The sequence below is a fragment of the Aplysia californica genome, unplaced genomic scaffold (assembly GCF_000002075.1).
Source record: "Aplysia californica isolate F4 #8 unplaced genomic scaffold, AplCal3.0 scaffold00027, whole genome shotgun sequence".
Lineage (NCBI taxonomy): Eukaryota > Metazoa > Mollusca > Gastropoda > Aplysiida > Aplysiidae > Aplysia > Aplysia californica.
In genome coordinates this window covers 244,860-261,442 of record NW_004797297.1, presented here as the reverse complement: position 1 = coordinate 261,442, position 16,583 = coordinate 244,860, and the positions used below count along the sequence as shown (strand labels likewise).

The following is a 16,583-nucleotide window of genomic DNA, read 5'->3' as shown; positions in this document are numbered from 1 at the left end:
TTTTTTCTTAAAAAAAAAAAAATAGTAGAGGGTTTTACGGCGCTCGCAACTGCATAAGGTCATATGAGCGCCAAGGGGTGGGTGTCAACAGAGAAGTCTTTACAGGGAATCAGACTTAGACTGCTCACCTCTCTAGCTTCAACAGCACAAGGTCTGCTTCGACTATCAAGGCACCCCAAAATAGCAGGTCACAAGAGAGTGACAAACATACAAAAGAAGTAGAGGAAAATGACAATAGTAAGGATCAGGATAGAAAAAGCAGCAGTTCCCTGTTGTAGATCAGGCACAGTTATGAGCGTGACATGATTCAGCCCATTTACAACTATGTTTGAACGAGAAATGTCCCCCCTTTGGGAATGGCCTAAAGACACTTCAATCAGCTGTCATACCTCCACATGCTTCATAACTAGAGTTATAAAGATAGGAGACGCGACCCTCCAAAAAATTATAGTACAAATTGCACCAAAAAAGAGCAGACCTTTAGTGTCTTTTTCTATTTTATTATAGTTTAAATGCGAGTGTTTTTTACAACCCCATTGACACAATTTAGATATATCTGAGGAGATGGGCTTCCAGCCTGCCCTTTCAGAGCCAACCCAGGCTGAGAGGGACGCAACATCACAGTGGAACGATTAAGATGCTCAATATAAATGTTCCGCTCAAGGGACAGAGAAGGGGTTAACAATAACAGCTACACCAAAGACACAATTTTGTTTTGTTTGATAGTCTAACAATGAGTCAAGCAACAAAGCTGAGACAAATCAATAAAACAAAACAAGTAGCCTACATTCGTAAACTATAACTTTTGACGTCATAGACTGCGATGCAACATCAAAAAGAAGAAAATAGCACTTGTCAAAGTTCATTAAGTGGGCAGCCAAGTCATGAATAAAAGGCAGGATAAAAACTGGCAGATCATGCCGAGTTACAAGTCAGGCTGCCACATCATTAATCATTATCCCTAGGTTTTATTCTGGGCATGGAGATAAGCTGAAAACTTTGTCATCACAAACTAGGTCACAATACAAAATTAGGTCGATTCTAGGCAAACTAGTACATACCCCTAGCGCAAACCAAATATGTTCCGAGCCCAAAATGAGGTTATACTTTCAGTACATGTGTCAAAGTGCTTTTTCAATTCAAAGTCTGATAACAGTAGGGATTACAAGCAATCATGTTACTCTGATATAAAGCGGTAAAAGCAACAGGAAAAACTGCAGCTGTTGTTACATTAAGATATTCGGAATTGTTCAATCCAGCCTGCAACTTGGACACGTGTGCCCGTGTGCCTGTCTTAACACATAACCTGACACACCTCTTTAAGAGACTTCACTGTTCTTTCCTGGACTTTTCCTCCCGAAGCCACAAATCTGAAAAAAATAAAACAATAGTAAAACAGAATAGTCTCATTTGTATAGTTTAGTTTTAGGAAAAGTTTAGGACACTTGCAACACAATTAGGTCATATAAATTTATATTACAAAAGCTCAAGATTAGAGATGTTACTGGAAAGTAAGACCCAGAACTTCCCCCAATGTGTCCTTTGTGTGACTATGCATATGAGACAGTGGAACATCACCTTTTCCACTGTACAGCCCTAAATGACATCAGAGCTACCCTTCTCCCTCCGAGACCTAACTTCGACAACACACTCTACGGAACATTACAGCAACTGCAGCAAACCTGCACTTATCACTACATGGCATTGGACAGAAGGGCGAGAGCCCAGATGTTGCTGGATCGATAACAACAACAACAACTGGAAAGTAAGATAGAAAGAAAAGAAGGAGGAGAGATAAAGTAAGATTGGTGTTTTATAGGAAAGAAGGAGCACACTACACCAGAGAGCCTGCCAACCAACCATGTCTCATCTATAGACATCTGGAAGATTTTCAGATAAAAGATGTACTACCCAAACAAATTTTTCACATAACTGATTCCACTTTTTTAATCTAAAAAAATGCAATGCATAGAACAAGAGGTAAAAAAAGCAATGGGAGAAAAAAAAAAGGATTATTTATAAAACTTTTGCAACAGTCCCCACACAATTCTTACTTTACTATTTTCCTTCCTCAGATATCTTAAGGATGTCGAGGGGAGGTGCAAGTTTCGGTCCTGTGCTAGGTGTGTAGCGTCTGCGATAGATATGTTATGTTGTTCCAGGACCTTTTAAACCCCATCCAGCTAGGTCTTTCTTGGTCTTCCTCTTGATTTGAAGCCGGATTCTCGGGTGTTGTAAGCTCTAGCCACTAATTGTTTCTGGGCATTCTGGTTAGATGTCCAAACCATTTGACTCTTTGACGCTCTGTGAATTTTATTACTGGTGGTATTCCGGATGCTTTTGTTTCTTATCCCGTCTCTTCACGTGACGTTGATGGTTCTGCGGAGACACCCCATTTCGCATGCATTGGTTTTTCTTTCATATGCCTTGTTTAGAGACCATGTTCAGCACTGGTGAATGTTGGTATGAAGATGCTGTGATCTTATCCATGTAAGTAGGTACCAGAAATTTTCAAAGCAGCTGTATGCCAAATTTATCTGTTCCATTTGAAAAGCCTATATCCAGTGAGCATTTTGGTACCATTCTTTAACCTCTCAGTCAATTTTTAAGAAAGTGGTAGTTGTTTAAAATTTGATCAAATTTGTTAAAGTCAACCCCATGTTTGACAGATATTAAAAGAGTACCAAGTGCATTAAATATCTCCACATTAACAGAGTACAATCCCTATAACAAATATATGGAGCCTAAATTTTTTTCAAGACTGTGAGATCTTCACAAATCAGTATTTTATCGCCTCAAACACGATGATCTGTCGTTATTTCAACAAAAACACTGAGTGCTGACCCGGCCAGTGCCGCACCGGCCCCCGCGGAGAGCGAGTCGTCACTATGCTGTTGTTTACCCCGCGTGCGAGGTCACATGCTTTCCGGGTCTCGCGGAAGGATTGATGAAAAATAATTCCAAGCTGATTACTTTTTTCTAATAGGAAACAAACTGATCTTTTAATTGATACCTTTTTTAAGCCGGTATTTACATATCTTGTGTAAAAAGTGATCTTTAAACATTTTGACTGTATTTTTAAAAGCTTTCTATTTAAACGCCAAAGGCCTTTTATATACCACGGGAAAGCCCGTTTAAAGCTCTACAGTTCTCCGCCAATGAAAAGACGGTATTTAATCATCCCTAGTTCCGCGAAGCATTTGAATGCATGCGTGTCAATGTTTGAAACGGCCGACCACGCATTCCAACCGCCAGGGGCTTCCTTTTCGTCTGCGATTCTCCAGCTCCTGATAATCAGACATATAAACAACTTACACCATTGTAACGAGGAAAAGCTGAACTTTTACAAGGTGTACGGCATTTGGAGTTTTATAGCGAAAGAGCAAAGAAACAGCGATCGGAATTACCCCGATTTTACCGATACCACGCGGTCGGAAGGCCGCGAGAGCCTGAGAGGCCGTGCTTACTCTACCTAATTAAGTGATGAAGAGAAGCAGAGAGAGAACACACCCTTGTCTCACCCCAGACCTGATGGGGAACCAGTCCGATAATTCTTCTGTTGATCTTACGGCACACAGGCTGTTTTTATATGAAGTGCCATGATGTTCTCCAGCTATTGTCCTGTTACACCATATTCCTCTAAGACTTCCCAAAGTTGACATCTATCTACCTGGTCAAACGCCTTTTCGCGATCCGTGAAGAGGATATTGAGGCCTTTGTCATGTCCAAGGCAGTCTCACACAACTGTCTTATAATGCAAAAATAGCGTCAGTACAGCCCCTGCCTTTTCTGAAGCCAAACTGGGATTCACTGAGTTGAGTCTCTACAATTGGTCTCATTCTCATTTCCAGGTCTCACACAATTTTAAATTCTCTAAATTGAGATCATTCAGATCAAAATGTGAAATTCATCTATGAAATTCAGAAATCTTCACATTTTTATAATCCCAGCTTAAAATAGGATATTGTACCATAGAAGTCAGCAATGGTTTGTTTGTAAAAATAATTTGATTTGATTTGTAGGTTTGTTTACATGGAAAATGTGAATATAGATCTATATAGTCTTTTTGCTCCAATGGTGCTTTTGTTTGAAAATGTCAAAAAGGGAAGACAGAAATGCTTTTTTCTTTTCATTTTTTGGACATTGTAAAACTTCCTTTAAAAAAAGACAACAAAAAGTCTTCATAGGGACAATATAAAAGTCTTCTTAAGAACTTACTTTTTCATTAGCCAGTCAAGGAACTTGGGTGTCTGAACAATGATAGTGGTGAAGGCATACGCATATCTGTGAACAGTTTTGGTAACAACAAAAAAACATAAAACACATGAATAATTTTTAGTTTTAGTAAGAGTTTTACAGCATTTGCAACGCAATAAGGTCATATGAGTGCCGAAGAATAGATTACGTGTTACAAGAGAGTAACATACACAAAAAAGAAGGAGGGGAGATAAGGACGACAGATGTTTGATAAGAAAGAAGGAGCAAACCACACCAGAACACCCGCCAACCACTCACACACATGAATTATGCAAATTCAAGCCACCATCTGCAGCCAACTACTGTTTGCTATTCTAAAGGCATAGAGCTTGCCTCTTACACCGCTATATATTTCTTTTATGCCGAGTTTGTGTTGTGACGATATGAGGACACATAGGGTAACATCTTCTGATAGAATTCAGCACCTTGTCTTCATGAATAAGGATGAAAGACTTCAGAGACACTATAAGTATTAAAATATCTTGGCAGCATGTCAAAAAAGAGCAGGCCTGACGAGAAGAAGAAGAGGACGATAAAATATGGAGGGGGAGGAAGAGGATAATGATGATGACAAAGACGATAGCGAGGAGAATGAGGACACAAATGAGGATGAGAAGATAAAGAAAGAGAAAAAATTACAGGTACAACCTAGCTAAGCATTTCAGCTGCTCCCTGATATATCTTAGTCTATTCGAAAGAGTGAAAGAAAGCCTCTTCAAACAAACAAGCAAATATAGTGATCAGACAAGTTAGACAAACAGACAGGAAAACATACACACACGAAACAGCTCATAAACATTACACATGGTCAACATTTAAACCATTTGTTCATTAATCATACACACATGAACTTTAAATCCACCTTCTTTGTGCCATAAACTAATTGTGTGTCATAGAACACACCTGTTTGCATAACTTTCACGACAATATTCTTCTTATTATTATCAACCCAATTCGGTCATGTAAGCCCAACAAAAAGATTTTCACCATCATCGGCCATCCACAGTATTAACTAAACTGACATACAGACAATGATAAAAATTTGTCAGTAAATATGTTAAAAACATTTTCACTTATATAATATAAAATTTCACAGTAAAGTATGTACCATTTGTACATCTAGATTCTTCTATTTAGACTAGTTTCCTTTCTAAAAGAGAGGGTCTACCTCAGAACAATAACATCAGAGTTTTAATTTACGTCTACCGAGTTTTTATTTATATTTACTGAGTTATAATTTATGTTAAAGTATTTTTGCCTTGTTTCTTCAGTAATGAGACTCGACCACATGACAAGCACATACCGTCATGTTGTAAACTTTACGGGCTATGAAAATCAGGAGTTGTGCAAACAACTCCTTCCCCTTTAATGGAATGAAAGGAGGGAAAAGAAACAAAAAAAGAGACCTACATGTCTTACATCTGAATGACTAACAAGCGATATACATTATTCATGATGTTTATATTTTTTAAGCAGGATCAGAGGATGAGAGAGAGACAGGGAGAAAAAGAGAAAGGGGGGGACGGGAGACAGGGAAAAAGAATAGAAAAGAGAGAGGGGGGCAGACAGGGAAAGAGGATAGAAAAGAGAAAAGGGATGAGAGAGAGAGAGAGAGAGAGAGAGAGAGAGAGAGACAGAGACAGAGACAGAGACACAGAGAGACAGAGAGAGATAGAGACAGAGAGGGAGAGAGAAGGGAAGGACAGACAGACAGACAGACAGACATACAGAAAGAAAAAGATAAATGTGCGAGAGAGAATATAGTCAAATAGGACAGTGTCTCATTCGTATCAAAGATCAGTAAAATTCTTCTTCACATTGCACTGTGCAGCGACCACCGCTGGTAACCCACTGGGCTGCTGATCTACTTTGGTCTCCATCAAGCCAAAACGTAATATATTTCAGTAGATCATGAGCAACCAGACATTTGTATTCTGTTTTTTTACCTATAAATGTAACATTACTGCACACAAAGTGGTGATTTAAAGGGCAGGGAACTTTGGCTTGTGACTAAGAGAAAGGTTGAAGAAAGACAGGGAAAGAGGAGATAATACACCAGCATATCAGTTTGTCCATCATTAAAGGGGTTTTCATCTCTATTTTTATTTTTTTTGTTACTCCTGACCCCACTTAAAGGCATGAACAAATAAAAGAACAGAACAAAAAGCGAAATCTTACGTGTAAGTGTCCAGATTCAACTTCTGCAAATGTTCCAGATCTACACGATGGAAATCTCCCACCAGCTCCTTCAGGAGATCATATTGCTGGTCCTGCCAGAGGAAAATGGAAAGAAAAATAATATCATTATTATTCATGACAAATGGATGGTAAATCTTGTCACATCCAAGTCATTTGCAATCAAAGCTGAGCCTTCAAAAAAGAAGCTCGGCAAAACGTATTTATGGTTAAATCAAAAAGGTCTCTTTTGTAGGATGTACTGAGGGACATGTGTCCAATTTAACTTTTTTTTTACAGAGAGCATATATATCTTCGCTATTTGTACTGCTAAAAGCCTATCATAAAAAGACCAAGCACAAACTCCAGTATCACGTATATATCTCTCAGCTGAAATAATAGGTTTTCATCCCCTTCCCACGACAAAACAATAATAAATGTAAGCATGTTCCAGACGGCTCTCACCTGTGGCGTCCTGTAGGCGATCATTCCTGGCACCAGTGTCTGCCCCGTCTCCTTTGCCAGATCGGACCGAGCAAGGCTGGCATAATACTTCCATGAGTCTCTCACCCACTGCCTGAAATTGTACAAAGTCATTATTAAAACCAGGTTTTGAAAAATTAAGTTAAATAAACACAAGTGGTGTGACACAGTTTTTTGGGGGTTTCGATAAGAGTTTAATAGCACTTGCAACACAATTAGGTCATATAAGTGCCAAAAATGAGGGAGATAGATATTTGATAGGAAAGAAGGAGCAAATCATACCAGAGCACCCACCAACCACCCATCGTGTGACACAAATGATCAGTCAAAAATTTAACATTATCCAATAGGATTGAGAAAGACAATGAAGAGCAAAGGAAACTCCTATAATTATAACCAACCATGGTTATGAGCGACTCATGGATTTAAACTGGGATAGCCTGCACAACAGTCCTGCATGATGTCAACTGACCAAATAGCTAACTTCGAACTGATTCTTTAAAACAGAATTAAAATAAATGATGATAATACTTCAAATTTCTACAGTTCCTTTTCACTGGGATGAGTCTCAAAATATGCTTACATACGCCAGCTCTCTTACTACAAGTATCTCTAGATTACATGGCAAATCTCCAAATGTATGTTAAAATTACATGTCAAGCATACTATAAGACATACTGAATAACAAACAATAGAAAAAAAGAAGATATTTTGGGCATTCAAAAAGTACAAGATACCCTCCCCCATTCCTACCTGCAAACCCATATTTTCTCTTTTTGGGAAAAAGTAATGAGATACTTGTTTACATTCAAAGACAACGCGCTTGTCATCAACACAAAAGTGAAGGAAAGAGCGAACTTGTAAGTATACAAACTAATGTTCTAAAATACAAGTTGTCGTAATCTTATTCACTACAGAGGATTGATTATAAGCTGCACTTTTGAAAGTATCAAGACTTTCTCAAGCATGTATTTGGAGATCTGATGCCAACCAACGTAACTGTTTTAAGAGAACCACATACAGTATAACACAGACAGCTCGAATTCGGCGGGACCAGCCTCGGTGGATAGAGGGACCCCTAGTTTGAGGAATGTCTTACAAAGAAAAACAATTTTTTTAAAAAGGGGCCGCAGGCACAGTTCGACGGAACTTCAAGTATTGTCAAGTATTCTGTGTTCGACCTGTCTGCATTATACTGTATCACACTATGAGGAAAATGAGTTGACTCGGAGAGGGCTAGATAAGTTGTGGCTCACTGTCCACAGAACAGAGAGCATGTGCATGCACACACGTTGGCTCCCTGAACTTTGTAACAGTTACAGAATAGCTAAATGCTTACAGATCAATAAAATATACCTAACATGGAAAATAAAACACGGAAAATTCTTTTTAAAAATTATGCCAACATACATGAAATGGGGGCAGTACAATATATTCTCTCAATATTTTTAAAACAAATCTAATTTTCCGAAATGCAAGCTGTCTTAGTTTTATTTATCATATGAGTTCATGAGTTCAGAAGTAAAGATCACATTTTGCTTTTATTTGCAGACTACAAAATAGGCATACAATGAGCTTTTGCCATAACAAGTTAAAGATTTTTTACGTTTACAGACCTATGATTATTGATGAGTTAAAATGAGGTAAAGTCACTGAAAGAAAAACCAAGATAATTATCCCAAAATTGGAATCCTTATGGATACCTGTATGAGTTTTGTGCCATTTCATTTGAAAAAGTTGAATATCTTGTATGATCAAATTTTCCTTTTGAAAATGTTCCCACAATGTCAAATGAGTAGACAGTTCCAAGAATATTTTTTTTTACATGTAGGACCTTCATATTGTTGTGAAGAAACTACTTTTTCTCTTAGGACGTTAGTAAAAATATGAATATATATAAAAGGACAAAATTATGTTAGAGCTCTAAGGTTCAATGGTTAGCATAAATACAATGTGTCACAATGCAGTGGAATCAGGCGCTCGCCAGTTTTTGGGCAAGTGGAGTTATTGGTATCATCTTAAAATTTGTTCATTTGTCTTACTTTCAATGGAAAAAATACTCATTTATTTTGAAACAGGAGATGAGACATATTTGCAATTTACAGAGGTGGGGGTCACCTGATTTCAGAGGTAAAGTTAGCGAGACCATGACTGTCAAAGTTTTATGACTTCTATAGCTTGGGAGTACTTTGAAACTGAAAATTAAACATTTTTAATGACATTAATTAATGTTTTTCTATAAAACCTACTAAGAAATGTGGGTTGAAATTTATATAAAAGGTGTTTAGCTAACAACAAGAATAATTCAATAAAAATTGCCAAACTGGTGAAAAAATGCAGATTTGTTTAATTTTATTAATTTGACGAGAGACTGATTTCAGCACAATGTTTCGAATTTGTCAGTATTCAATTGTCACAAATTATGAAGAAAAAATCAGAATCGTAAATGAAGGAAACTACAAAAAAATGAAAGAAGGTTTGTTAGTTACAGTTTCCATAACTTTCCACTATAAAAAAAGATAGTGTATTTAAGTTTGAGGTATTGTTAACTTCCTATCCAAACATTAAAAAGTGCAGTTTGATCTCAGTAAAATGATACTAAGAGAAAACTACTCAATCATCTTGCAACAGAAACATCCTATGCTCCAGCAATTGCAGCCATCATCTAAACAATGATTATGTCTCCAGAAACTTGCTTTGTTTACTTTGTACCACAAGGCATTCTATCTCAAAGAATCCTCATTATGACTTTCTGATTCTCGAGGTCCATAAAAAAGAGTGATCATGGTATCTCTATCAAAGTTTTAAAAAATCAATGAACATAATAATATTCTAATTACATACCCTTTTCAATTAATGCTTCTTGATCCCCACTGCCTTTAAGGAATACAGAAGATCTATTGCTTTTGTCTGCGTACAGTTTCATATTCTAATGTCATCTTTAATTCTAAATTTAAAAAGTTACACATCAGCATCAGCCTTAGCGTTAGAGTTGTGTTAATGAGAAAAAGACAACATGAAGAGTGTAGTCAAAAATTTGTGGGACAACTTATTGTCAAATATTTCCTCAACTATCGAACACAGACTCTCCAACTTTTACACAATGACTTATATCAATTTGTCTCAACAGATGAATATTTTTTAAAAACATTTAAGCGCCGATTTTGAGAAAATTCCAGAATAAATGCCAATAGAATATCTTAGTCGATAGTTTCAACAGATTTTAAAAGGTTGACATCCTATGAGCTAGGAAAAAAGCACTTTTAAAAACAAGTTGGTCCTAGTTCTTCTAATCACGACACTTTGACTATGTTTATGTAACTCATGTTTTTAGCATCTTGAGTGCAATTAATGATGTGGCACAAAACTTTCTCACTGGTATGCAACGAAGTCAAGAATGACAGCATCAAAGCAAGGCATCTTCCTGTCACAATATCTCATTTTTAAATAGATTTATGAATGTTTAAAATTATTTTGCCTCAATTGTTAAGGGAAACTATAATTAATTAAATTGAGACAAAATTGATAAAAACTACTGGGTAAAGTATGGGTGACACTGATTCACCCGTTAACATAAAGAGATATTTGAGGATAAGTTGCGCCACAAATTTCAGACCGCACTATAGTAGTAGATTGTTATAGAAGACCCCTCAAAAACAGAGACAGCATCAGACATACATAAAGGTGGTTTTTTTTGTGGTCCTACTCAGGAAGCAAAGGCACAGTGACACCTAGATAGAAACATGCAATCATGATAGATCAAAATGGTGTACCTGGAAGAAAATAAAATAAAGCAGGTTAAGAATAAATCATCGTTTACCGTGTTTCTACCTCGCTAGTCAGGACTGGCTTAAGAAATACAGTTGAATGTTCAAGACAGTCATCTGTGGAATCAACCACTTCCCATATAATGCATTTTTTCTATATTAAATACATAGTCCAAGAGGACCGTCTGTCTAAGAAGACCACTGTTCTCCTCAACAATGAATGATCCTCTCGCACAGGTACGACTGTATATGACATTACAATCCCGCAAAAAAATGGAAATGCTCAATAAAAATAAACCATTTTCCCCAGTTGAAATTGAGCTCGTCTTTTACATGCAAAGACAAGACACTTATCATTAACACAAATAAGCGAAGGAATACACACAAACAAACATACTCCAAGTGTCACATTCTCTCTCTAACATTCTTTCTCTCCCTTCATCAAACTTTCTCAGTTTCTCAGTCTATTTTTAACTTGTGGAAGTGAGCATGTTTCGCTCCATTTCTTTATCTTTCTTTCATATATTATCCTAAGATAAAAATGTATATATAACATCAAACACTTTCTTCCAGAACTGTTTCTGTTTCAGCAGAGATGGATAAAAACATAGTCAAACAGCTGAAGAACAACCTGGTATCATTTACAAGATGCAAAAGGTCGTATAGTTTTAAAGGTCACATATCAAAGTCAAAGTATAATAACAATCAGCTCCAAATGTCTTTCAATACAGTAAAATGAGACCTGAAAAAAAAAATCAATTCTCCATTTCCATCAGTTGTGGGCCAAGGCATTCACAGATGATTGTGACAGGATTCTCTTCTAGGAAGCAAATAAAAGCATTTTAAAAACATATTTAAAGAATGGAAAAATTCAGAGTCAAAATTAAATATTACCTAAGAATAATATAATTTTCTCTCTAGAACAGAAACATTCTGCGGTGAAACAATATAAAGGAAAAGCCTATAAAATAATATGCAGGTGACCTTTGCCACCTTAAGAAATGAAAGCAGTTTATAAGCAAAGCATGATCCTACTATGAATCAGAACAGCATAAATAAAGCAGCCAAACAGTCAAGAAATATTTTCAGGAAGACTACCTGTTGTTAACAATAATTTATTTCTGGACTTCAAACCACTTCTTCTTTTTCTCTGTCTTCAAATTCTCCCATCTAAATCTCTTGACAGAAAGTAGCAGAATAAAAAAAACTTAGTGACACCCCACCTCCCCCTCCAGAGATCAGCGATTGTCCCTACTGTCAAGTCTTGACACTTCATGTGTTGTAAACAAAATCATCAATGAAGAATATGATCAGGGGTTTCAGTCAAAGACAGACACTGTATCTTTCAACCTCAAAATTAGGCATTAGTTCAAACCCATTAATGACTCTGTCATCTCCCTCCACTCCAAGCAGATACCCTAGTGGAAAGGGAATATGGACCAACCCTGGAAAAAAAGTAAAAAGTGTTCTTAAAAACATGCTTCTAAACTGTCCCATTTTTATATAAATAAAACTAAAACATCTATGGGACCAAAAATGATGTTTCCACATCCAAAAAAAAAGAGTGTACCTGGGATTTAAAAATGTCGTTAATATTAAAGGTATGCATCAATGTCAGTTACAATAAAATAATCGATGACACAAATATTTTCTACGATTTTTACCCTTAGTTTCCTTCTCAGCTGACAGATGAAGTGAATCAAGGCCAGCTAATTATGAAAATACAGAGGCGATAATACAGAGGCTCTGATTTGAAAATGCGCGGTAAAGGAGAAACAAGCCAAAGCTTTAAGAGGTGCAAATGTTTTCCATTCTTGCGTATAACACAATAACTCACTCAGCGACTTTAAGATCCACACCCTTTGCGATGTCTGGCATAAATGGACGGAAAAATCCCCCGGCCCCAAAGCTGGTGGTGTCTGTGGAGAACTTGTCTGCGATGACCGTCACTTCAGCCTCCGGTAGCTCCTTCTGGACGTTGATGGCTGAGCAAAGGCCCACCATACCTGCGCCTATCACTGCTACTCGCACCATGGTGTCTGGGTTCGTTCTGGGAACACATTGACAAGACCTGATTACATAACGGCATCTTGTTTGATTGTTTGTTTGAATAAATAGAAGACGAAAGTCGATGCAATAACTGCCATTCAGTTCAAGGAGAAGGCAACTTAGATGGACAAAAAATAACAAAGGGAAAGAAAACAAGTAGGACCTTCCATTCAAAAGGACTACCTTTAGAACAAGCCCAAAGTACATGAAGTATAGTAGCCTTGTTTCCATTTTTCACACGTACAAAGATGATAATAATGATGATGATGATGATGATGATAATGGTGAAACTAGAGACGATAACAATGGTATTGATGATAAAGCTGTAGATGTTTTTTGCTGATAATGAAGATGATAATGGGGAGTAGTGACACAAGTGACAACGAACTGGCAATCACGAGAATGATGATGACGACAACTGCAATGATGATGATGATGATGATGATGATGATGATGATGATGATGATGATGATGATGATGATGATGATGACGGTGTTGGTGGTGGTGGTGATGATGATGGTGATGATGATGATGATGATGATGATGATGATGATGATGATGATGATGATGATGATGATGGTGTTGATGGTGGTGGTGATGATGATGGTGATGATGATGATAATGATGGTGAGGATGATGACGACAATGACGATGATGATGATGATGCTAATGGCCATGACGACGATTATGGTATTGTTGACGATGATACCGACGCTGAGGATGTTTACAAACTCTGCTGTTGATGACAATAATGATGAAAAAATATGGAAATAATGCAGGTGCATACATGAAAGTGACTAGCTTTGTAAAAGGTCCCCCAATTTAAAAAAACCCAATATTTCTCATAGTACCACATGTGAAACGAAAAACGTCATTTACCTCATCTCATGTAATATTGTAAAAAGTCTGTCCAGCCCTATATGTACGTCAAACTACCATCATCCTAAGCCCTATTACAATAGCTAGATTTAATAACTATAGGTATTCAGTATTCAGTACAGAAAGATTCTTGCACAGCCTTCGCCAAAATTTCAACAGTCCTACCACAATGGAGCCTCCGAATTGCAGCTTCAGTATATTGAGATAGTCTAAAAACCCATTTAAGACAAACCCAATCAAAGAGAATCAATCAGGACTTGGAACTGTTTTAGTTTTAGTAGAGGTTTTACGACGCTCACAACTGCATAAAATCATATATGAGCCCCATAAGATTAGAGGTGTTACAAGAGAGTAACAAACATAAAAAAGAAGGGGAGATAAGGACGATATACATGTATGTTTGATAGAAAAGAAGGAGAAAACCACACCAGAGCACCCACCAACCACACACAGGACTTGGAACTTGGGATCTCACAAAATTCTCAGTGGCTTAAACATCGACAAGCCACGATCAGAGGACCTTGAATTTATCACGCAAAGTACTGCTCATCCCTCGTATTCCAGTAACCGCCCCCCCCCCCCCCCCAACCGCGCCGCCACAGCCTTTCCGTAACGTCTCTATAGCATCCACGCACATGTTTCCCCTACAAAGATCTACTTATTTTATTGCTGCTGCTGCTGCTGCTGCTGCTGCTGCTGCTACTACCATCACCGCTACCACCACCACCACCACTACTACTACTACATAGCTTATTGCTGCTGCTGTTGCTATAACATATTAATATGATATGACAGTATATATATGATATAATATAATATCTTACTTACAATAGTGACGATGATTCTACCAAGGGTAACAAGTTACAGGACGCCATGTGACAACGATTCGGTATTTAACAACAAACAAACAAACAAACAAAAAACAGTACTTCATGTATTATATCAACCGAAAACAAGAGAAAAATAATGATTCGCCTAAGAAATTAGTTCATGATGATCCACTACCTTTTCTTGAGCAAGGCTTATCGCAGGAGATAGTCACTAGATGTACCTGAAAGCTTACCACCAGATCGTGAACACATCCATTTAAGAGATACAGAACAAACAAAAGGGGGGGAAATCGGGGAAAAGGTCTGAATAGAATAAGGAGGAAAACATACGTGAGAGGAAAAAAAAAGCATTTATCGCAATCAACCATTACCTATCCGTGTAATCTGTTGACAGCAACGAATTCTTAAAGTTAAAGCCAAAGTTCGTGCCGCGACTTATATTAGTCAGCATAAATTCACCGCACATACAGATATATACACTTGTCATCAAACGGAGCGGAGAAGCAGTGAAAAGCGTTCCATTTGAATTCTCCAAAATTGAATCTATACTCAGGGCCACTTTCTATCACCAACTACAGGAGTGGGAGTCAAGGACACATAACCTCCTTACAACATACAGTTCCGATCTAGAATTTACGGTCAGGGGCTGCGAGGCACCTCGGACTACAAATAAACGTCTGCTAAGATAAGCGTCAGCTGAGAACACTCTTATCTCTCTAAAGCTCAATAATAGTGCTGCGAGTAAGCTAAGGAAAACGCCGTCCCCGAGTCACATTTACATAATATAACCTACATGTATTATCATAACCTTGCGGGGGTTTGCGTGGGTAAAATAGAAGCTGACGACAGGTTTCGCAACAAAATCACTGCTCAACGATGGCACCGAGTCATCTTATATTTACTACATCTCGTTACTTAATGTAATTGATGTAAACTTTTTATATATTATATATACAGCATAACACGGATAGGTCGAACGCAGAAGACTCGAAATCATGCATCCGTCGAACTGTGCCTGTGGTCCCCATTTGTTTGTTTCTTTTCTTCTTTATCTTTGTAAGATATCCCTCGAACTACGGATCCCTCAAAACTACCGAGGCCGGCCCCCGGCGAATTCGAGCCATCCGTGTTATACTGCACATACTGACCAGTGTGCACGCTACTCTCTCTCTCTCTCTCTCTCTCTCTCTCTCTCTCTCTCTCACACACACACACACACACACACACACACACACACACACACACATTATACACACAAACGCGCTCGCCTGCAAAAACGAACGAACATACAAACACACTCATGAGTACGCAAACGTGCATGTGTCCTTACAATTCAAATCTACCTCTATTTTGGGTTTGAAAAGGATTCATATTATATGGAGTCTACTGCTCCTCAGAAAAGCTAACAGGCTAACAGGAAAAGCAAGATTGATTTTTCATCTTTGTACCCCCTTTCTTTTTCTCTCCCTCTCTTTGTCTCCACGCATCTACCCCCCTCCCCCCCCCCCTCTCTCTCTCTCTCTCTCTCTCCCCCCCTCTCTCTCTCGTGCAGTTGCCAAAGAGAGAAGATGGATGCTATCTTTGAGCAATGAAATTTAACACCGAGAATGTGCGAAAACTGCTACAGCTTTTGTTTGTTTTATTCGTTTTAGTTTTAGTAAAGGTTTTACGGCGTTCGCAACAGCATAAGGTCATATGAGCGCCGCCAAGGGGTGGATGTCAACAGAGAAGTCCTTACAGGAAATCAGGCTTACTCTGCTTACATCTCTAGCGTCAACAGCACAAAGTCTGCTTCGACTAGATCTATTAAGGCACCCAGGAAATAGCGGGCCACAGGAGTGTGACAAAATACAAAAGAAGTAGAGGGGAAATGACGATAGTAAGGATCAGGAAATTAAAAAGCAGCATTTCCCTGTTGCAGTTTAGGCACAGTTATGGGCATGACATTGATGAATCAGCCTGTTTACAATTCTACTGTGCATCCCCTTTGGGAATGGCCAACAGACACTTCAGTTAGTAGTACCGCCCCGGGGGGTGACTGCTACAGCAAATGTAAGGATTATGGCGAGAATGAAGAAACGCAAAAGCAGCAAACCCCACGAGACTGACCGCCAAACATCAGTCTCAAGCGCCAATTGACCCC

At 38.1% G+C, this 16,583-nt stretch overlaps 1 protein-coding gene across 2 annotated transcripts in view; it reads right to left on the bottom strand.

Annotated features, from left to right (window-relative positions):
* LOC101864280 (D-aspartate oxidase) overlaps nt 1-16,583 on the bottom strand; it is a 39,806-nt gene that overhangs the window by 5,175 nt on the left and 18,048 nt on the right. For both annotated transcript variants that reach the window (XM_005091193.3, XM_005091192.3), the window contains exons 2-6: nt 12,520-12,732; nt 6,898-7,009; nt 6,436-6,527; nt 4,219-4,284; nt 1,316-1,370 (exon numbers count right to left, since the gene is read on the bottom strand). In XM_005091193.3, coding sequence (XP_005091250.1) covers nt 1,316-1,370; nt 4,219-4,284; nt 6,436-6,527; nt 6,898-7,009; nt 12,520-12,716 — 522 coding nt within the window. In that variant the 5' untranslated portion in view covers nt 12,717-12,732. The remainder of the gene's footprint in view (nt 1-1,315; nt 1,371-4,218; nt 4,285-6,435; nt 6,528-6,897; nt 7,010-12,519; nt 12,733-16,583) is intronic.